Raw genomic sequence first — 23,921 nt, 5'->3', positions numbered from 1 at the left:
TAGTTCAAACACTTACAGAGGCACAGGAGCCATGGACCAGCCTTAGACAGCCACGTTCTCGCCCAGGCCCCGCCCCCAATTATGGGCCCGGCCTAGGGCGGGGCCTGTTTGGCGATTCCCCGCCCCCTGCCCCCCCTCGTAACCCGGATATACACTCTCGCTCCCCTTTCACCTCGCGGTCGGCCGTTGGCCTACGCGGAAGGGCTCCCGGCGGCTGCGGCTGGGCAGGCGCGCGGGGCGCGGGGCGCGGGGCGCGGGCGGCGGCGCGGCTTTCCCCGGGCGGTGATGGCGCGCGCGGGCGCGGGGAAGCGGGCGCCGTGGTAGCGGACTCAGCGGCGGGCCTGAAGCGGCCCTAGCGCCCATCGCGCGCCATGGCCCCCATGGGCATCCGCCTGTCCCCGCTGGGGGTGGCCGTGTTCTTCCTGCTGGGGCTCGGGGTGCTCTACCACCTCTACTCGGGCTTCTTGGCCGGCCGCTTCAGCCTCTTCGGCCTGGGCGGCGAGCCGGCGGGCGGGGCGGCCGAGTCGGCAGCCGATGGGGGCGCGGTGGACTTGCGCGAGATGCTGGCCGTGGCGGTGCTGGCGGCCGAGCGCGGCGGCCAGGAGGTGAGGCGGGTCCGCGAGAGCAACGTCCTCCACGAGAAGTCCAAGGGGAAGACGCGCGAGGGTGCCGAGGACAAGATGACCAGCGGCGACGTGCTGTCCAACCGCAAGATGTTTTACCTGCTCAAGACGGCCTTCCCTAACGTGCAGGTGGGTGCTGGGCCCCGGCCGTCTCGCAGGCCCGGAGTGCGTTCGGACCTGCAGACTTGGAGACACCGAGGGAACGTGTGCAAGGTCATGCAAGCGGAGCTGGGGGAACTTGTAGCCGTCCTCCTCTCCCTGGCTGTGGGTGGCGGGTGTGTCCGCACTGGGGAGAGCTGGGCTTTGGTGCCGGGATGCTGGCGAATTGAACCACACGTCTGTAACAGGCTGCTTTCTAAGTAAAGGGGTTGAACCCCTCGGGCCTTTGTGTTCTCCTAGGATTTTATGCCTAGAGGAGGTCGTGGCTGTTGAATCAATCCATGGTTTCTGGAAGATAACCCGGGCAGCCAGGCCAAGGCCTGTAGATATGTTTAGTGTGCAGAGCATCGGGAGGAAGGGGATGTGCTCTTGAATTGCCAAAGCTGTATAGTAGCAAGACCCCGTTTATAAATACGCTGTAGTTTGTCTGCTTTCCAAGGAAACGTTTGGAGATAGGCTTTCTTAAAGTTTCACTTCGGTGTATCCAAGCACTCAAGATTCTTCTTGTTTTGGTTTTTGGCTTTTTTGTTTGTTTTTGTTTTTTGGTTTTTTTGAGACAGGGTTTCTCTGTGTAGTTTTGGTGCCTGTCCACTCTGTAGCCCAGGTTGGCCTCGAACTCACAGAGATTAGCCTGGCTCTGCCTCCCGAGTGCTGGGATTACAGCGTGTGCCACCACCGTCCGGTTCAAGATTCTTATTTATGTCACAGAGTTAAGTAACCACCTACCTTCTCTGTGGTAGGTTTCTTGGATAAGAGTTGACATTTCCTTAATCTAGACATTTTTTTTTTTTTCTCTTGGAATTAATCGTTTCATTTCGGCTGCTTTCTCTTTGTGTGTGTGTGTGTCTGTGTGTCTGTCTCGCGCACACGGGTTAAGTAGTCCAGGCAGAGTTGGAACTAACTAAGCTTAGACTTGAATTCAGGATCCACTAAACCTCAGCTTCTTGAATGCTGTATCTTCAACAACCTCTGACTTTTCAGTGGGCCATTTCCAGTTTATTGTAGTTTAGGGGAAAGGCTCAGCATAATGTGACAGAATCTTTTAAATGTATCACCTAACAATAGATTTTGGCTTCTGGAAAGAAAAGTTGCATCCAAGAGTTTTATTGATTAGATAAACAGTAAAAATTAAACTCAAGTTTCTTTGGGAGTTTCCTGACCTCCTAATCTTCAAAGAATTAGAGTATCATCATTGAAGAATCTCCTATCTGATGTAATGGTCTCCCCTTCTTACATCACTGTTTTGGGTTTCTTTCATTCCTGTGTTTGTGTCATTATCTCCCCCATTTTCTCCCATGAAACATTGGATTTCAACTGTTAAGCTGCTGGATATCAGATGTCATTGACATTAGTGGACTTTTTTTTTCAAATGCCTTTCCAAACAAACACTGATTATTTCCACTTTTTCTTGTGCCTTACCCTTTTATTTATTACCGTGGCAAGTAATTTGCATCTAAATGTGAGATATACTTGCAAAATGCCTTTGTCTTCTCAAAACATGAATTTCTTTAAGTTTGTAGAAAAAAAATGGGAGTTTGGTAGCTATTGATATGTGATAGTTATAAAGTACTGTTATGAAGACATTATTGTAATCTAGCTGGTGGCCCAGATAGTGGTCACATAGGACTTTAATCGAACTTCATAGCAATTTTTAAAAGTATATTTCATTTGTGCCTATTTTGCAAATGGGTAGGCAGGTTCATAACACTCCACAGCTTATGTGAGCTCCTCTTGGAGGAAAAAACATGCAATTTTTAAGGTAGTGATAGTGAAATGTGAGTTTTTGTTGTTGTTTTTTACTCTTCGTTCTTTGAGGCCCTGCCACCCAGCTCCCCAAAAATAGAGACTTTTTCTTAGTTATGAATGCCTTGCTTTAGCTTGGCTTGTTTCTAGCCAGCTTTACTTAACAAATTATCCTGTCTGCCTTTTGCCTCAGGGCTTTTATCTTTCTCTGTTCTATATACCTTTCTTTAATTCTTACTCTATGGTTTGTTGTGTGGCTGGGTAGCTGGCCCCTCTCTCTTTCTTCTCTATTCCCCCTCCCCAAATTTCTCCTTCTATGTATTCTCTCTGCCTGCCAGCCCTGCCTATTCTCTCTCCTGGCCTAGCTATTGGCCATTCAGCTCTTTATTAGATCAATCAGGTATTTCAGAGAGGCAAAGTAACACAGCTTCACAGAGTTAAACAAATGCAACATAAAAGAATACAACGCATCTTTGTATCATTAAACAAATGTTCCACAGCATAAACAAATGTAACACATCTTCAACGAATATTCCACAACAGAAATGTAGCAAACAAAGCTGATTTATTAAATTAAGATAAAGTCTACATGGTAAGTTTTTGAACAGTGTGTGTGTGTGTGTGTGTGTGTGTGTGTGTGTGCGCGCGCGCACATTTGTACATATAAGTGCTCAAGTTTTTGCACATTAGAAAACAGAATAACTACCAAGCTTTTGGATTTGAGGTTTTAACCCAGTGCCTTAATAGTAAATAACGTTTGTTGTGGCTGAATCTTTGGCTGCCTTGAGTTAGGTATTGATTGATTGATTGATTGATTGATATAACAGAATGTTGTGTTCACTTACGTACATCAGTAGACTTAGGATGTCCTTTTACTCCAATTTATTAGACTAGAAAACAAGTGGAGCCATTTAGGTAGAGACCTAGTCTTAGATTTTCGATTTGTTTTTCCCTTTCCCTCGTCTTCAATGTCCAAGAGCACTGTCCTCAATGCTGCTCATTTTTGAAGCCTCACCCTAATTTATTTATATATTTATTTATTTTATGAAGCTTGTCTGATGTTCTCCATCCAGTTCATTTCCTAGTGCAAAGTAATAATCATTTAGAAGACACAACTTTCCGCCTCCCCCTTTTAAATCTCATTGCCTTTCAAAATGAGAGGGTATGTTTTCCTTTTTCCCCACTACTTCTCTGTCTGGAGTCTGAAGCATGAAATTGCCTGTTTGATGTTCTCACCTTATTTGCCTATAATGGGAGTCTCTCTAGAGCACTTGGGTTGGGGGGCAGTGTTCCTCACTGAGGCCAGTGACACTTTAGAATATCACACCCAGGGGTAGAATGCTAACTAACATGCTATAAGCCCCCAAACAGCCCTGCTTAGGAAATCAGTATTGGGCTTAGTTTGTGAGCTCATGATTAGATGGACAGCACTCCCTAGAAGTGCATGCTGCCTAGTCAAACACAAGTGTAATCTCTGATTGCGGCGTTTCCTTTTGTCATCAGTTATTCTGTCTTCGGGGCAGCTGCTTTACCCCTCAGCAGTTTGGCAATGCTTAATTTCACTGCTTCAAAGCAGTAGTAATTGACAGCCATCTTTCAACTACCTGTCTGGTTCTAGGTAAAAGCAGTAGAGGTGATAGAACAAACTTTAATCTTAGCTACAGTGATGAATAAAAGAACACAGAGTAGATGCTCAGAGATTTAGGAAGCAAAGTGTTATAAGGAAATCTGGAGGGTTTTTAAGTGTTGTAGTTGTAGATGAGGGAGATAGATAAAAATAATGAGTCTTCAGGGATACATAAAAATAACTAAACCAGACCTGTGGCTTGTGGTAGAGCATCTACGACTGGAAAACTCTGTGTTGTTCAATTCCCAGTCCTACAAGAAAAAAAAATGAATGAAGAGTAATGCCTTTTCTTTTAAAAGAAGCACGTTACAAAAGGTTTTTGATTGTGTGTGGCTGTTGGTGTGTATACATGAGCACAAATTCCCTCAGAGATCAGAGGCATTTGTGAGCTGCTGGACTTGGGTGCTGGAAACTGACGTCTTCAATTTTTTTTATTTGTTTGTTTATTTTATTTATTTAATTTCTTTTTGCAGTGCTGGGAATTGAACTTAGAGCCTTACACATGCTAGGCAACTACTCACATACTCAGCTATATTCCCATCCCTTAACAAGGTCTTAATGGCAGTCCTCTGTGGAGCTGGTTAGTTACCTTTGTGTGAACATGTCTTGTAGCATGATGTAGAAGAAGCCAAATTGGTAAGCTGGTAAGGAAGTAGAGGTAGTGAATAATAGTAAGTCTTAAGAATAAAAAGTTGGGCCTCTAAGGAGTTGGCTCCTGTTACATGGAACTGGAAGAGTCTAGTTTTGTTTGTTTGGTTTTAGTTTTTGTGGTATTTGTTTTTAAGATCTAAAATAGAAGAAGGTTTCTAACTGTTACAAGGTTGTATTTGAGAGGCAGGTGGTAAGAAAACGTCTTTTGAAGGTGAAAATAGAATAGGATAGGTATGTCGGCCTATAATTTTGAAAGTAGCCATTCTCCAGAGAAATAGCTGATGGATATTTAGTAGGAGGACCTGGCTCTTTAGGAGGCTGAGAAGTCACAGTCTTCAGCCTGCACACTGGAGACCTAGGAAAGTTGGTGGTATGATTCAGCTAAAACCCAAAGGCATAAGAACCATGGACTCAATAGTATAAGTCTTTGTCAGAGGAGAGAAAAGATTTCTGTCTCCGTTCCAGCAATCATGTTGAAGGGGCACATTCCTTTTTCCTTTCCCTTTGGTTTCTTCAGGTTTCCACAGGATTGAGTAAGGTCCATTAACGTAAGGCTGAAGAACTGCTTTACTGCATTTGCTCTTTTTCTTTTTTGAGCTGAGGATCGAACCCAGGGCCTTGTGCTTGCTAGGCAAGCACTGTACCACTGAGCTAAATCCCCAACCCAATGCATTTGCTCTTTTAAACAATAATTTATCATGAAACACTCAAGCCACAACCAGAAATGATAAGTTCAATCAAAAATCTGGGTACCCTATCGTCCATTATAGTTCATATACAAATTTATGTGAGAAATTATATCTAAAACCATATTAATTATATAATTGGGTTTTTTTTTTTTTGGTTTTGGTTTTGGTTTTGGTTTTTCGAGACAGGGTTTTTCTGTTTAGTTTTGGTGCCTGTCCTGGATCTTGCTCTTTAGACCAGGCTGGCCTCGAACTCACAGAGATCCTCCTGAGTGCTGGGATTAAAGGCATGTGCCACCACCACCTGGCTAACTATATAATTGTTTATGGATAAATGCTCTAGATGCTATCGATAAATGCTCTAGATGCTATAGATAAATGCCCCTTCAACCTCAAATTGACTGAACTATCATAACAGTATTAACTGTGTTTAGGGCCTTGAGCTTTCATAGTACTGATGAAGAATGGTTTGTTTCACCTCTCTGGAGTCCCAAGTTATAAGACTAACCTGAATACCTGTATATATGTACATATAAGTACATGTAGGGTACTAATGTAACTATCTTTATATTCAATAAATATATGATTACTGATCCCTCCTGTGGCTGCACAAATTAACATTTTCCATTTTAAAAATTATAAATCACCTGTACAGCTGCCACACATAGATCACAAAAGTCTGGGTATCCTATTATCCACTATAGTGGATATGGGATGTTGTATCTAAAACCATAGTCTATAATGATATATACTTCCCTTAAGATTTTTATCTCTTCAGATCTGCATCTTTCTTTTTACTGTATTTTTTTAATGTATCTTATAATATTACTTCTACCTATTACAATTTTTCCCTTCTGTTACTCTTCCATGTTGAGCTTTAGAGGAAGAGAATCAAATTAAACATACATGTAAGAATTTATTCTGCCTCTTAAACTGCTTAGAGTATTAGATATGAAAAGAAATACATTGATCACGAAAGACTGAGTAGGCAATTCTGTAGAAACATTGTCTAGCATAGCTATCCTTCATACTGAGACTCTGACCTAGTTGGTGGTGTTAATGTATAGTTCTGCCATGTTGCAACATGGCAGAGAAACGTGGAAAACTTTTTCTTTTCATGAGCCAAAAAGTTAGACGTGCCACATTTTTGTCCATATTTCATTGGCTAGAACATCTAATGTGTTTTCTTACTGCAAGGGAGATTGGAACTATGAACTTTTTTATATGCCTGGGAAGAAAATGAGAACTAGATTTTGTGAGCACTAGGCAGACTTGCAAAGAAAAACAGCTGGCCAAAAGAAATGTGTCCTTAATACCTAAGGCTAATAAACAACGATGTCAGATAAACAGTTGCCAAGATTGGGTGGGAATTGCAAGACTAGGCATCACTCACAGGAATAGCCTATGGTCAGTGTACAATTTTCTGGTTTTTAGAAACATTTGACACCACCCACTCAAAAATATAGGTTCTTTGAAAACTTCATTTTCCATTCCTATCAAAAATGACTTCTTTGAGAGCAGCCAGGTTGGGATAAAAACGGGTGGTTAGTGATTGTTGAAAACTTAGGAAGTCCTAAGCGTTTGTGATTTTGTTGTACTTAGTTCACTGTTGAAGTCCATGGACAGAGACATTGAGCATGAAGGAGGCAGAGTTGCTAACACAGAAGAGGAGTGTGGGAGAGTAAATGAGGGAGGAAAAAAAGCAAACCATAGGCTAAGAATGGGTGTTTTGCAAGAGAACCCATGCCTTGGCTATTCAAGATGAGTAAGTTAACATGCAGACAAACATGGTCATTTTGGGACTTTATAAGGGCTTTGAAGAGGAAAAAGTCTTGTTATGTGAGAAGAATTTATTAGGGATCTTTATGGTAGTACAGGAAGGTCAGACTGAGATAGTTTCATTTGAATTCATGTCTGTAGACTATTGTAAGTAACTGGAGAGAGTGAATTCACAGAGAAGTACAGCACATATAAAGATGGTAAGTTTTGGAGTGCATACATAAATATGCACTCTGAGAGACATCCTGCATAGTGTTTGTTAGATCATCTACAGTTTACCTTGTAGATGTGACAGCTCTGGATTTAATCACTACATGCTGAAAGTTATTGGGAGTTTTGTTTTTGTTGTTTTTTAAATTGTGAATGGCATGATCTGATTTAACATAATGGCAGTTGTTAAGAAGAGAAGCTGTTTCTACTTTTGGGCTATTTTGAATAAGGCTACTATGAACAGAGTATACACTTTGGGTATATACCCAGAAGTGGTATAGCTGAGTCTTGGGGTAGATCGATTGATTCCCAATTGATTTTCATGGTGGCTGTACAAGTTTGTAGTCCCACCAGCAATGGATGAGTGCTCCTTTGCTCCACATTCTTGCCAGCATGAGATGTCACTTTTTTTTTTTTTTTTCAAATGTGTGTTTTTGATCTTAGCAATTCTGACAGGTATTAGATGGAATCTCAAAGTTGTTTTGACTTATATTTACCTAATGGCTAAGTATGTCTCCTGACACTGCCTGGAGGATCAGGACTCAGAGGCTGGATAGCCCAGAGACCTAGGATAGAACCAAATACAACTGAATGTATATATATATATGAAATGATTCCTAAAGATATTCTGCTATACTCATAGATCAGTGCCTAGCCCAGTTGTTACCAGAGAATCTTCATCTAGCAACTCATGGGAGCAGATATAGAGACCCACAGCTAAACATTAGGTGGAGCTTGGGAAACCCTGCAGAAAGGAAGGATTGTAGAGGGGTTGAGGACACCAGAAGAACATGCCCACAGAATCAGCTAAGTTCATAGGGCTTACAGAGACTGAAGTGACAGTCACAGAGTCTGTATGGATCTGAGCTAGGTTCTCTGCATATATGTTTTGGTTGTGTAGATTGGTGTTCTTATGGAACTCCTAACAGTAGGAGTGGGGATTTATTTACTTAATTTTGTATATGAGTGCTCTATCTGCATGTATGACTTTACCCGAGAAGAGGGTATCATATCCCATTACAGATGGTTGTGAGCTACCATGTGGTTGCTGGGAATTGAACTCAGGACCTCTGGAAGAGTAGCCAGTGCTCTAATCCACTGAACCATCTCTTCAGCCCTGTCTCGGACTCCTTTGCCTACTCTTGGGACCATTTACCTCCTACTGGGTTGCCTCATTGGCCTTGATATAAAAGTAAGGGTTTATGTCTAGCCTTATTATATCTTGTATACCATGTTCTGTTTATATCCCTGGGAAGCTTGATCATTTCTGAAGGGAAATGGAAGAATAGTGATGGGGTTGGGGAAGAGCAAGTCAGTATTAAGCAAAGAAAATGAAATATTTGTTACTAATATATCAAAATGCAATTGATGGTATTTACTTTATACTTGATAATATGGAATTTTTCTTCAAGTTCTTTTGTGTTGTCTCACTGCTTAGTCATCAGTTGCAAATTATGGCTTGTATGAATGACCACTGCTGCTGTGAGTTCATGTGTGAAACAGCCGTGTTACAGGATAGTGTTTCACAGCATCCCCTCCCTCCTACAGTTCTTGTACTCTTTCTACCTCCTCTTTGTAGAAGTTCCCTGAGCCTTGGTGGGGACAGAGCTGACGTCTCATCTATGACTGAGCACTCATATCATATCACTTACTCTGTGCACTCTGAACAGCATGGTGTCCCTGCATTAACCACTGTCTGCTGCACTACAGTAAAAAGTTGCTCTGAACAAGGTTTTAAGCAGCACAAATCTATGAATATAAATAAAAATAGTTAGGGTTTAGCAAGATGTCTCAGTAGTTAAGGGCAGTTGATCCTGTTGCAAAGGAATGAGATTCACATTCCAGTACCCATATGGCTGCTCACAACTGTCTAACTCCAGTTCCAAGGAATTGAATTCCTTTTGGCCTCCCTGGGCATACATGTGGTACACTCACATACATGGATGAGCACAAAAACTAGAAGACAATGTGATTATATAATTTAGAAAGATTACATCAATGAGTTCTCCTCAGGGCCTGCACGCTCCCCAGCAGTGGGCTTTGACAATGTTTACAATAATAAGTTCAATATGTAAAGCAGTGATTCTATGTGGGGCACGATGGAGGTCTATTTTGGGGCAACATCTGGAGACATTTTTGATTCTCAAAACTGATGGATATACCTTGAGAGGTTTTATAGGCATCTAGCCAGGGCTGCTCAAAGCAGCCTACAATGCACGAGATGGGTAGCTTCATAACAACTTTATTCACTCAAAGTAATTGGGGTGCCATGGTGGAAAATGCCCATTAAAGAAATGTGCAGTGTCCTTTTCTTAACAGAATTCTTACTATACATGGTACTGCATGTATCCATATATAAGATGGTTTATGGAAAGTAAAAACTGTGTTTGTTGGGGACTGGAGAGATGCTCAGCAATTAGAGTATTTGCTGTTCTTAGAATCCAGGTTTAGTTTCTAGCATTCACGTGGCAGCTCACAAAGCATTTGTAAGTCTAGTTTGTGGGGGTTCTATACCATCTTCTGGCCACCAGGGCACTAGACATATGTGCAGGCAAAACACTCCTATACATGAAATAAAAATATATTTATATGTATTCTCTCCTTACTCCACAATTTTATATATTTATGATAAATCAGATTTATGTTTTAATTTTTTTCTTATATGAATGAAAAGTCAGAAATTTTTACTTTACCTTCTTACCCTCTGATAAATCTTTGATGTATAATTAAAAGACAGCTAGGCATTCATTTTTGTGTCCTTTTTGATTGCTTATTTCAATTTATTTAGGTTTTGTAATATGCTAGCTTACCTATTTAGTGAGCCAGGATTTCTTTTCCTTACTGCTTAAATGGTTCATTTTTAGACAGCTAATTCCCTTAGCCATTTTATCCTTTAGCATTCAAATTCTGTTTTTAAGGCACATCTTTTGTATAACTGTATTTTAATTGTTCTGTTTGCTTCTAACTGTAGTTGCTTATATCCAGTGTTCTAGAAAATATCTATTTTCAGACTTTAGAATTTATTTTACTATTTTTTAAAAATGAGTTCCATAATATAGCCTAAGGGTGGCCTGAGGCACACTTCTCCATCACCCTCCCTTACACTGGACTGTAGACATGCCACAACTTCAGACCCTCAGGACTTTTACTCTTGATTCAGCCTTGAGTAACTCACTTCTTTGATAATGTTTCTCATTTTGTGTTAGAACCCTGTCTGTACTTGGAGTCTCAGTCACCATTAACCGAAACACTAACCTGGAAGATTAGATTAAAAAGTAATTGAAGATAAAATGTCACTGTGATGCTTTTATATGATGCTTTTTTTAAATTTTGCATTGAATTCCTTGAAATATTTTAAGGTTGTCATTAATAAGAATTTATGTGAATTATGTGAAAGGCATTTTTGAGATTTATTAAATAAGAATGATTTTCTCCTTTGTAACACCAACTATTTCCACTTTAGATAAATACTGAGGAACACGTGGATGCATCTGACAAGGAGGTCATTGTCTGGAATCGTAAGATTCCTGAGGACATCCTGAAGGAAATAGCTGCTCCTAAGGAGGTTCCCGCAGAAAGTGTGACTGTCTGGATTGACCCACTTGATGCTACACAGGAATACACAGGTGAATCTCAAATATTAGATTGTCATTTTATATTAGAAAACACAGACCAAGGCAGATAGTGTGTACATGGTGGCAAATACTTTACAAATTTTCCAGTTAGATTTTAAGAATCCTGTTAGATTTCCAGACAAGCAAGCTATGTTATTAAGGTATTTTATGAACCATTTAGACTGGATGGGTGATTCTCATTCTTGTTTCCCATACCATAGCATAGTCTTCTGATAACATGAGCTCATTCAGTGGCACCAGCATACTACTAGACAGCTAATACTCAGTTGTGTACTGAGAATGTAATATTATCTTTGGGTATTGAGAATTCAGGTTTTGTTATATATACATCTGACATAAGAATTCAAAATACTAAATTTTATGGAGCCAGAAAGTGAAAAATAGCAAAACAAGATTATCACCACCAATCCGCCAACACATACACATTCACGTTATTCTTGCCCAGCTCAAGTTTCATCTCTGTGGTCTTTTCTCAGGTTCTTTCTTACACAGCAGTATCTAATTCCTGCTTTATTCTTTTCTGGTATATGTTGAAATTAATTTGTCCCACTATAAGGTAAGACCCCCAAAATATGTGAATTTGTACTTTTTCACCTTGGCATTTTGTATACTAAATTTGAACCATAATATGTATTCAATAGATTATTACTATTAAAAGAGAAGGCACAGATATATATAGATATATATATATGCATATATATGTGTTTGTATGTATATATACATATATATATATTTAATGATTAAAGTTGCAAAACTGATTTCTATGGGTAAATAGTGGAAACATAGACTATTGAGCTTGTTAGCAAAAAAGTTTTTTTAAATGAACTGACCTGAGTACATCATCATAATTAGTGTACAAGACTATTTTAAATTTCTGACTTGAGTTTTAAATTTGATTGTACAATTAAAAATTACTTTAATTTATAGCTAAAGATAAATACTTATCAGTATTATATGGGTTAGGAAACTCAGTTTAATTTAACCCAAGAACTAAAGTTCCTAAAAGGATGGACCAAGTGATGAACCCCGGTAACCAGATCTCGTGACTACTTAGCAGTTTTCCTGCTTAGGGCAGTTTTGCTTGTGAAAGGTATTTCACACATCTAAATTCTGATGAAGTGTAGTGGGTAGCCATCCCAGCATTGGCCTGGAAGTTCCAACCCCCACTGAGGCTTTGGTAATGGTCACGCCCACAAGGCGGGGCAGAGGAGGAAGCGGAAGACGAAGGATCGGGAAGAACTCACTCTCTTGGTTCCTGGACTCTGGACGCTGGAGGTAGACCGAGCAGAGTTCTCCAGAGAACAATGCCGGATTGTGCTATACCCTTGCCAGACCCTGTAACCTACCCCCTCATTTGTAAGTACCCCACAAAATAAACCTCCCTTTTAACTACGTGGAGTGGCCTTAATAATTTCACCAATAATGAAGTAAGTATCCTGTTGTGTACTGAAATCAAACACAATACTTTAACAACCATGCCTTTGTGTTTTCTCCTAGAGGATCTTCGAAAGTATGTCACTACCATGGTGTGTGTAGCTGTGAATGGCAAACCTGTGCTAGGAGTTATTCATAAGCCATTTTCTGAATATACAGGTATGAAGAAGACTAGTTAGTATAAATATTATTGCTGACTACTGCAAAGATTTGTGGTGCTTTTAATTGATTAATTTCCATCAACTCATAGGACAAATATTATGAGCTTTGGCACTACCATTCTCTAAGATGACAATGTCCACATTGCCAGTATTGAAAACTATGACCATGTGTTATGGGTAATATTAGTGTCATCCTTAAATTTGTATGTTAGTTTCTTACAGCTGTTAAAATTAAAAAGTAAAAACATTCTATGCATGTACAAAATACTGAAATAATAAAAATATATTAAAAATAAAGTTCAAAATTATATTTTGGGGATATATATATATATATATATATATAGTCACAGTATACCTTATAAAATGAAAAGAGCAAACACAAACATTAGGTTTTTGAACCACTGAACCACACCTGCTTTTTAGGCTTACTTGCAGAGCCACAATAATCAGATTTACATTGTGTATAGCTAAATGTAACTAATGCAGTCAGAGGAGCAAGAGACATTGTACTGCCTTGGACTCCATGTGCTAAGAGTCAGGAGATTACAGGTAGAACTTTTCTTTATTTATCATAAAATAAACACATTATGTAGCTGCTCTTTTACCTTGTCACCTAAATCTAATTTAAATATGTTCATTGAAGCTAGAGAGATGGTTCCATTGTTAAGAGCACCTATTTATTCTTGCCAGGGGCCCAAGTTTCAGTTCTCAGCTTCCCTGTTGAAACTCCAGGGTCTCTGCACCCTATTCTGACTTCCTAGCTTCTGCACTCATGTTTATAGACCTACACACAGACTTACCCATAATTTAAAAGTAAAACTAAAAAATATTTATCCATGTAACTGCTATATATTAATGTATTGCATATTTAACATGAAGTGCCTTTTTAATACTGAAGTAGTGATTGCTAGTATCCTACACAATACTGACCCCTAGAGCTAGAGCATTGTAAATTCACTTCTTAGTAAAACAGAATAGTGAAGGCTAATTAGAAAAGAATTTGGAGATTTTTTTTCACCTTTAGAAACTTTTTGTAAATACAGACACAAAATTGTGGTAAGTACTCATAAACTTTTTCCTCCAGGCTATTTTAAAGTTACAGATACTGTATTTTGCCTCAGCAAACCATTATTCCCCATGGCATTCAGTGTTTTCATTTCTCTGCATGTTCCTGGAGTGGATTTATATAGCTGCTTCCTTAAAACAAGGTCCTGTCAATTAAGGTGGATTTCTTCTAGCCACAAAGCTGTTGCCTTCTGTACTTTTCATGGAGAACAGCTTCCAGCACCTCTTAGCCCTGTGTCTTTGTTTTGGAGAGCAGGCCACTTCTCCCGTAAGACACCTAATCTTCTGAGTGTTTTGATGGGATGCCACTAGCTGCTGCTTCTCCAGGAGCTTTCTCTCCTGTGAGATGGGAGGCTTCTTATTAGACACCTGCTTTATTTCTTTTGTCTTGTTCCTGGGAGGCCACTGCCTTCTTACAGCTGTCGTTGCCATTCCAAATGTCAAAGATGTTTTCTTCCTCTCACTCCCCAGTTACCATGTCTTTTCTAAGAGTTTTATTGACTGATTTTGGGTCAAAAAGGAACCTTGGCTCCTGTTAGCTGAGTTCTCCCATCGTTGAGAATTGGCCAACCTCTTGGTACTTCTCTGAAGCTCCTGCTATGGTAGACACACAGAGATTGTATTTGATCTGCAGTGTTTGTTTTCTTGTTTTCTCATCTGTTTGGATTTGTCTTTCTGCCCTCCTACTTACTCTGGAGATAAGATGAAAAGGCTTTATATTCACTTCCCTTGTGATTGTATATAGCTTTTACATGGCTGCTGTCATCCGTGGTGACTCGGAAACCTAGACTCTCCTCTCTTTTTTCTTTTTCCTGTAGCCAGGAATAAACTACATTCATTCCTAACCATGGTATCCCATAGTGAGTAAATGTTAGAATAGCAATTTAGCTGGTTTACTTTTGACTAAATTTGCTTTCTTGCTTTGTTTGCCCCAGAGTGAGGAAAACCTAAACTCCAACATGCACTTCAAGCTATCTCTGGAAGCCCCTCCCTCCTTTGAAACCTCTTTCTACCATCACCACCCATTCATTAGTTCATTTCTTTGACTCAGTCTTTTTGAGATGGGGGGGGTCTCACACTCTGTGCCAGGGTGGCTTGGAACTATGCATTCTGCAGTGGCCTTGTACTCATAGCAGCCCTCCTGCTTCAGCCTCTCCATGCCGGGATTATAGGTATGAGCTTCCACACTCAATTGACTTTGTATTTTTATGCTCTGTTCTACTCTGCTTTCTGTTCCTGGGATAAACACCATGACCAGAGGTAATGTAGGAAAGGGTTGATTTCATCTTGGAAAGTATAGTCCATTATCAAGGAAAGCCAAGGCAAGAACTTGAAGCAAAATCTACAGAGGAATGTTGTTTTCTAGCTTGCTCCCAGGCTCCCACATGCATCTACTTTCCTTAAAGTGTTATGTGTGTATCTGAATGTGTCTTAGTGAGTGTATGCCACACGTAAAGGTGCCCACAGCAGCTAGTAGAGACAATTGGATCCTTTGGGATAGAGTTTAAGGCAATTGTGAGATACCTGACATTGTGTTGGGAATAGAACTCAGGTTCTCTGGAAAAGCAACAAGTCCTCTTAAAAGCTGAACTATCTCTTTAGCTACTTTACCTTATATAGCCCAGGGCCACCGGCCTTGGGATAGTACTGTCACATAGGCTATACCCTCTTACATTAAGTAGCAGTCAAAAAATACCGTACAGACATGTCCATGGGCCAGCTTCATAGAAACAATTCTTCAGTTGAGGTTCCTTCTTCACAAGTCTGTCAAGACAACAACTCACCAGGTACATGCTCCTTGATATGGCAGTCTGTAAACCTAACTCACTTCATTAACTATTTTGTATGTTTAAAGCCATTTGGGGGAATGAGCAATATGCAAGTATATAAAACCATGACTGTGTCAGAAGTAGAGATAAAAGAAAATCAGGTTTGAAACTTGAATTGTCCAAAAAATTGTGTTCTTGTCACAGATTATGCTCCCTGAATCTGACTTTGGTGATGAGCTCAATGTCAAGACGTTTGTTAAGGACTGTTGTACTGAGGTGAAATTTTTGAAGGGAGGGGAGAAAATGGGCTAAGTATAGCTAGGAACTGAGTTACCAGGTGGTCTCAATAGAGGCCATTTGGTAATGGGGGGGGGGTACCAGAATTCTTATGCCAAATATTTGATAGCTATTCTAATTGTGAAGAACTCTTTTCTTACTTTAAAAAATTTAGTACGTTTTGTACTTAACCAAAAAAAAAAAAAAAACAACTCTTTGAGTGAAATGATTAAGTCTGTAGAAAATGACTTTTTCTTTTTTCAGTCACTTGGTTCTGAAGATTGTAATTTGTATAATGCTTTGGAATTATAAACCTTCAGGGCTATTAATGGGCATCCTGTTTACTTTTCAGCTTGGGCAATGGTAGATGGTGGTTCAAATGTGAAAGCCCGTTCTTCCTACAATGAGAAGACCCCAAAGATCATTGTGTCTCGCTCTCATGCAGGGATGGTCAGACAGGTTGCTCTGCAGACCTTTGGAAACCAGACATCAATCATCCCAGCTGGTGGTGCTGGTATGTTCCCCCTGCTTCTCCCCATCTTGTGGTTCCATAGTATGTTCCAGCATGGACACAGTTTTCTCAGGAGACCAAATTGTTTGTCCCATACATAGGCACAGAATAAGGAGGCAATGTACTTTGGAGACAGGCTCAGACTTCTATGGGGCATCTCTAGGGTAGGACTGCATTACTGTTACCTAAGTCAGAAACCAAGTCTTACTTAATGGTAACTCTTCATAAATTACCACAAAAGCATACTGCCCCCAGTGTACACCTGTGCACCAGCAGGGCTGCCCTAAATATGACCTGACTCTAAAGTAATTGTCCTATGTGGGCCTGTTAGGAGGAAAGATGGAAGACTTGAGATGTTTCTGTGGAAGAAAGCTGTCAGGCATGATCCTAGGGATTTCTAGAATGGCTAATCCTTAGATCACTGAACTCTTCAACTCGTATATATAGGATGAACAAGAAAGTATTAAGCTCACCCATTTTTAACATATATCTCTTGCTCTTTACTACCTGATTATAAATCAGAGCCCACAGTTCTGAAAATGGATAGTAGTAAATACTCCAATAGTGTGAGCCATGTGTAGTTTTTGGCATATTATTATTTAAACCACATTTAAAAATGTTTAATTTATTACTATGAGATCTGTACAAGAGCAGACAATAACCTGGATTTGGCTTGAAAAGGCTATTTGATGAACATTTGTCTTGTCAGAAATTTTTTAATTCAAGTAAATAAATTAAAATCAGAAAACATTTGTGTTCCAGTCCATTTTCAGCAGTGCTAAGATAGAAGTAGTTGGATGGGAGAAAAATGACACCTTTCAACCTGATATGTTTAATTTGCCAGTTGTATATACTGCTTTCCTAGATTTCCTTAGAGGATACCTGTTATGTTAGTTAGGAAAAGTAAATGTCCAGAATAGCTAGGAGGATTGAGATGAACTGGATTCTAGATGTGATGTCCTTCTCCTCTTTTTTTTTTTTTTTTTTTAAATTTTAATACAAATGTACCTCATTAGTAAAAGACAGTGGAGTAGTACTCTTTTAAAATATGTGTCATAGACCAGCTTCCTATAATTGAGACTAGCTTAACTATATTAGTAAGCTTATTTTGACGGTACTGTTGCTATATCGAGCCTATATTGGGGTTGTGACTTGTAAGCATGATTATGTTTTTAGATTTAGGCAAAAGCAGTGTGGAATACTCATAAAGATCTCATCCTGTCCCCTTCAACTGTGTACTTGAAAAGTTTGCACACTTTTTATTAAGTCATTTGAGTAAATTGACCTAAAATTGACCTAAATTTTTTTTCTCTTCTAGGTTATAAAGTTTTAGCACTCTTGGATGTGCCTGATATGAGTCAAGAAAAAGCAGATCTATATATTCACGTGACATACATCAAAAAGTGGGATATATGTGCTGGCAATGCCATCCTAAAAGCCCTTGGAGGGCATATGACCACTCTGAATGGTGAAGAAATCAGTTATACTGGGTCTGATGGTATTGAAGGGGGACTCCTTGCTAGTATCAAAATGAACCACCAAGCTCTGGTCAGAAAACTCCCAGATTTAGAAAAGTCAGGGCATCAATAAGCATTCCTGACCACAGGGTACAACTCTTCAAGGGTGAATTATTCAGCCTGAACTGTTGGAAGCTTCAAAGGACTGATGGAGAGAGACTCTGCATGGTTAAGGCCATTCTGAACTTAGGAAGTACTCATGAAGCATCAGATACTTACTTTCCCTGTAATAGGACGTAAAATCAGGGAAATTTGGTTGCTTCGTTTCTCAAGTATTGTCTTTATTTTTGAGACTATTTTCATACAGTTGTCATACACAAGGCACATTATATATGTATAAATATGTATATTTATATATATATATTTGTGGATTAAAATCTAGAGCTGAGTCTACACTGTTATGAGTCACCATTTTCACTCAACAAATGATGAGTCTGCACTGTTGATACTTTCATATAGAATTGGGTTTGAGGAAGGCTTGGTTTTATGTAGATGTTTAGTGTAACTTTGAGGTTGCATTACTGAAAATAAAGTCATTGGTGATTTTTTACTCAGATGGAAAGCACAAGAAGTCTCATATTCATTAATATGCAACAAGTGCTCTGTTCATCTACCATTTCTATGGATTTAGTAGAAAAGGCTTAAGTAGATTATTTTCTTTGAACAATTTTCCTAACAGATTCACCAGCTGATAGAAAATATAGACAAATGATGAACTGCATTATAATTGGAATTTTTTGTGAATGTGTGTTTTGTTTTGATCAAAGTGTATTTCAACATTTCTGCCATGTTACTGTTGATTTTCATTTCCCTTTGGAAGGTGCATTCATTCATCCTTTCTCTGTTGACCAACGTTTAGTCTTTACCCGTAAAGTTGGTTTTAAGTTTCAATGTTAGCATCATGGTTTACTGTATTTTCTCATTAGAGATAAAATATGCTGTAAGACACTATAAGAATATAAATGATTCTGTAATAATTGAAAGTTCCTTCACATTAGATGGACTGACTAGTTTTAATTATTTTTCAGGAATTTTGTTTTAGTAGATTTTTGAAACTTTGCCAGGTTTATCAATATAGATTCTCTTTTATCAAGAATGGGCACAGCTTCTTTTTAGCTATTAGGAGACTCAATAACTAGATTCTCAAAGGAATCACTTTTGACACAGGCCTGTACTTTCCTCTCAGATTACTGTCATGAAAATTAATGAAGATGTGTTTTATGTTTAGTTGGCAGAATATGGTTAGAAAAAGATGATGGCATTTGTCATGTTGTTATAACAAGAGCTTCTTTTCTGACCTGGATTTGTTGTGTTGCTCTAGGAACTTGTTTTCTGAGCTGTATTGTTGGTGCGAGTGGTTTTTCTTAGTGTGACCTAGAGAACCGATGTAAATAATCATGTTTTTCATGTGGCTTTGATACCCTTATAAACTTTAATGAGGAATTTCTCATATTTTCTTTTCTTAAAAATGTAGCCCTAAAGTAATTTTCTATTTATTTTCCTATTTTAGAGGTAAAACTGAGCAGGAGGGACTTGGTAGCCTATTAGACATGCACACTGTAGGTTCGCATGTCGTAAGGTCCAAAGCCCCTCATTCTTTAGTAGTGGACTGGATCTTAGCACACGACAAGTGCTGTCCCTTATACTTAACAACTGGTAACAAGTTAGCCTTCATGCAGTGAAAATTCAAAGTTTTGAAAGTTGGAAACTTGGTATTTATTTAACAGGACTTGTGAATTTTGAAAACTGTTTCAGGCATATAATCTAATTACCAAACAATATGACAAGATAAATGAACCCTCCTTTCTCCAGGGAGATGACAAAAGCAGATACTCACCAGAGTCCTGTGATATGGACATTTGTTTTCATTGTAATATATCGAAACAGGAAATGGAATATAATTAAAAATGTTTTAATGTTTGGAAACTTTTATCATTGAGTAGAAGCAAAACTAGTTCATATTAGCAAGCACAATTGCTTTAGTTTCTAATTTCATTAATGTGTATAAACTAAAGATATGAATGATGTTCTGTGTTAAGCTCAAAAGTTAAGGTGTTGGCTGAAAGTTGAAAGTATTATTTTATAATTTGTTGGTGTTGTCTAGTTACTAATGATTTTTACATATTTTTATAGACAGTTCATTTTTGAAAAATTTTGCTTAAGAGCCAATACACATTTTACAAGGAAAATGGTATTTATATTTATTTATGAGGTATTATTGTGCCAGAATGTACTAGCCGTCGAGTATGTAATATCTCTCAGAATTAACATTAAATTTTTTTCTTTCTAAACATAACAAACTAAGCAAGTTTACATTTGGAAACTTACCTGCTTTCCCTTTAGTAGAAACAGACATCCAGACCCTCAGTGTCATCAGCTGTCTCCTCGACCACCCATGTAACGCTTTGCTGCCCTGCCCTATCTTTCCTTTTGGCCCTTTTTCTTAGCTGATATGCCACCTTGCCCCATGCTTAACCCAAAATTCTTTTATAAACTCATTCCTCTTTATATTGGCCACTGAACACTGAATTGAGACTCTGGTAAAGGTCACAGTCAAAGTGATCAGTCCTGGAAGAGATCTGGTTAACCATTATTTTTGAGTCTCACTGAGAAGTAAAGAAAATCACTTTCAACACTATAAAGTTCATGTCATGTGTCTCAACACTAATGTTTTACAAAGCACATCTTCCTACCCATCTCTATATATAATCTCTATACAAGCCTGGAATATGCCAGAGAATTGGATAGGTAAGCCTGCTTGAAGAGACCTGCTTTTTCTTTTGGTTTTCATCCTTATATTCCCCACTATTTCAGTTGAGTTTACAAGGCCCTACAAGACAGTCAGATTCATCCGTGTGCGTTTTCTCCTTTCCCCAGTCTTATGTTGTTTTTTAAATGGAACACTCAAATGAGGTATTAGCGTTGTACAGTGACCTGATAAGAACATCTAGATTTATGTTTATCTGACAGTTGTGTGGATTCTGTTTCCTGGGGCTGCTTTGCACTGTTCTGAAGACTGTGTCGGTAGGTAGGGCCAGGGTAGAGAAGAAAAGGAAGGTGCAGAAACTCAGGAGAGGTATCAGTAGGGTGAGAGGCTAGCATTCATTCTCCCTGCCTGCCCTACTCTGCTCTTAGATGCTAAGTTCAAGTACCTAATATTACTTTGGCTGTGGAGGTGGTAGTGCTCTGGTGACCCAGACAGAAGTACGGTGGAGGGCCAGTGCAAAACAGAAGGCACCCATTTTAGCTTGATGATAGCTAAAGGCGACCTTCCTGGGACAACACAGGAGTTAAAGCAAGAACTGTTGGGATTATTCTAGCTGCAGCTACCTATCTTGGCTCTGTAGATCGTTGGTGTGTAGAAACAGAAGTAGTTTTTTCATTTTGGGTCTGGATTAAGATGTTTTTAATGATATACCTGCAAAGTGGCCTGTCCTATAACTGTGTAGAGAGAAAACAAAACAAAAAACAAAAAAACAAAACCCTAGTCTGTGGGGTTTTTCCTTAAAAAAAAAAGTTGTGCCTTAAATAGGGCATTGTATGTTACTAATACAAAACATTTTTTTTTTTTTAATATATGGGGGTAATAGCTTTTCCCATTAAACTTTAAGTTCCTTTAATGTTTTTTATATCGGAGTTGGGGAAAGTCATTAAAATTGAATAAAACTGATAAATTATTTTTGCATAATGTAGCCTTTACAGTTGTACATTTTTCTAAGAACTGGCTCATGATGTATATAAGTCTGAAATGATGTCTTATCATTTGGTTCTTAATTAAATGTAAGACCAGGACAGATCACATTTTGCAAATTTTACTTTTAAGTAAATCATTTGGGAGTACTTTAGCTTTTCTATTCCTCTGGGGTAATTTTGGTTTAAAAAAAAAAAAAAAAACAGCTGTTAGTGGTAGAGTTATGGTGGTCTGTTAGTTAAATAATACTGTATTGTGACACAATAGAGTTTAATGAGGAAAGGATTCTAACCCTGACCAGCCACAGTTGTGAGGGTTGCTCCACAATAGTGAAGTTCTGCAATGACATGATTCAGTGAGGGGCTGACAGGTGTACTTTGTTCTTTTTTATAAAAGCCTGGCAGGTATATGTCTGACTTAGTATTGACAAAAATTGACAAAGGATTTTTTGTGGTTTTTTAAATTATTTTTTGAGATGAGCAGTAAATTAATTTATTGGAAGAAATGAGATGTTTTTCTTTGAGATAATACAAGGCAAACTGAAGTTAGGAATGATGAATAATGCTGAAACAGCTGATTGTGTACCATGTCTGTGATCATTCCCTGAAGTGTTATATAATGTGTCTGTATAAAGTACAAAAGAAGAGGTTGTGGTGTTTTGTCAGTATATTTAATTAAATTATTTTAAGGTGTGAAACAAGCGGTACCTTTGTCATTTTGGAGAGGCATGTTCCTCCATTTTTTTTAAACTAGGAAAGAAACACAGTAAGTTAACATGAGATACTTAATCTGAAAACAATCTCATGACCCCAAATATGGCCTCAGCCTTCATTATGTGGAGTATTCTGGAGAGGTACCCTTCCTGCCCTGTGCTTGCAGTGGCCAGGACCAGCCTTTGTAGTCTTAACAAGTCTGTAGTGATGGGCTGCAGCACTGCTGAGACAACGTACATCCACAGTGCTGCCTGGGACAGCTGTGCCTGCATCACCAGAACTGTGCTTTCCCTGATCCTCTCAACTTTTCATCCTCACTTTCTGTTAATCCATTTCTTAAAATGGGCCAACAGTAAGAAGAATTAAAATATTTTACCTCTAAATACTTTGCACACACTTAAAGCCATGGAGGAAATAAGCCGTTTCTTTATGCAGAGATGCCACATTTTCTTAGCAGGCTCTGATCTTCCAACCCACACCACTAGACTGAAGTGGAGGCCATTGTCAACTGAACTTCATTGGGAAGAAGTCTCCTCCCATGGCCTTTGAAGAGTGCTTTGTGCCTCCCCACACCACTTTTATAAAGGCTGTTAGTTCACTTGATAAAGAGAGAGAGCGTGTGTCTTTGAGCGTGTGTCTTTGATGATGATGATGATGATGTGTGAGTGTGTGTGTGTTTGTGTTTTACCATATTCCCAACTTGCACAAATTAGTCCAGATTGTGTCTTGAACTAAAGGGTCACTACTAGTGTTAGCATGCTTCATGCCTCAGTAGTATAAGCTAGTTGTTTCCTTTGATGATACTTGTAACACTAATTTTTGTTGTTGATGTTTTTTGTTTGTTTGTTTTAAGTTTTGCCTTTCCTCTAGATAATGCCCCATGGTCAATTAACTGTATAAAATGTGATTGCTTCTGGTGACATAATTATCCCAAACCTTGCTCCTGGATATACTTTGACAAGTGAAATTTGAATTCCTCAAATAAATTGATCATGTCTGAAAAGTTGGTATGCTGTGTCATTGTTTTTCTATTATCGTTTTACCTCTATTTTTTAATGTATAATTCTGTAGTATTAAGAGCATCTATAACATCCTGCAATCTTCAGCATCCGTTTCCAGAACCTAGTCCACATTAAATGATACTAAATACTAAATAGTAGCTTCCATTCCACCTTGCCCACACAGTCACTGACAACTTTTTTGTCTCTGAATATATCTGCTTGGGAACTCCGGCATTCTCTGTTCATACTACATTCACAAAATGGAATCTATTTAAGGATGGGTAGGAACAGGCAGCCAAAAACAAACAACCCAACAACAAAAACCACTTTTGTTAGCTTTTGAACCATGTGAGGAAGGAAATAAATATATGACCTGAGCCAGCAGGATCCCAAATAATGAGATGTTGAGAGGGAGGACTGGGGATGGGAAAGCAGACAAAAGCAAGAGCTGGGACCAGGAGGTCTTTCATAAGCCAAGCAAGTTGATTAGGTACAGCATAATATAAACTATTGGCAGTGGGGAAATGGCCAGGAACAGCAGAGAGCTAAGTCAGACATTGTTGACAAAGGACACTGGGTAAGTACTACAGCCCAGAGTAAAGAGGGGTTCTCAGAACCCCAACCTTGACTCCTCCAATGACTTCATCAGGTCTATTCCTGGACAAGGGCA

The 23,921-nt window shown here is 39.0% G+C and overlaps 1 protein-coding gene across 1 annotated transcript; it reads left to right on the top strand.

Moving 5' to 3' along the window:
• Positions 1-263: 263 nt before the first annotated feature.
• On the top strand, positions 264-23,260 carry Bpnt2 (3'(2'), 5'-bisphosphate nucleotidase 2). Its single transcript, XM_036178140.1, has 5 exons — positions 264-752; positions 10,942-11,104; positions 12,611-12,706; positions 16,171-16,332; positions 17,648-23,260. Exons 1-5 carry the CDS (start codon positions 372-374, stop codon positions 17,917-17,919), a joined length of 1,074 nt encoding a protein of 357 aa, XP_036034033.1. The 5' UTR covers positions 264-371; the 3' UTR covers positions 17,920-23,260.
• The last annotated feature ends 661 nt before the right edge of the window (positions 23,261-23,921 follow it).

Source organism: Onychomys torridus, chromosome 2 (genome assembly GCF_903995425.1).
Source record: "Onychomys torridus chromosome 2, mOncTor1.1, whole genome shotgun sequence".
Lineage (NCBI taxonomy): Eukaryota > Metazoa > Chordata > Mammalia > Rodentia > Cricetidae > Onychomys > Onychomys torridus.
Note: the sequence above shows the minus strand (reverse complement) of the source record. Positions and strands in the feature narration are given on the sequence as shown.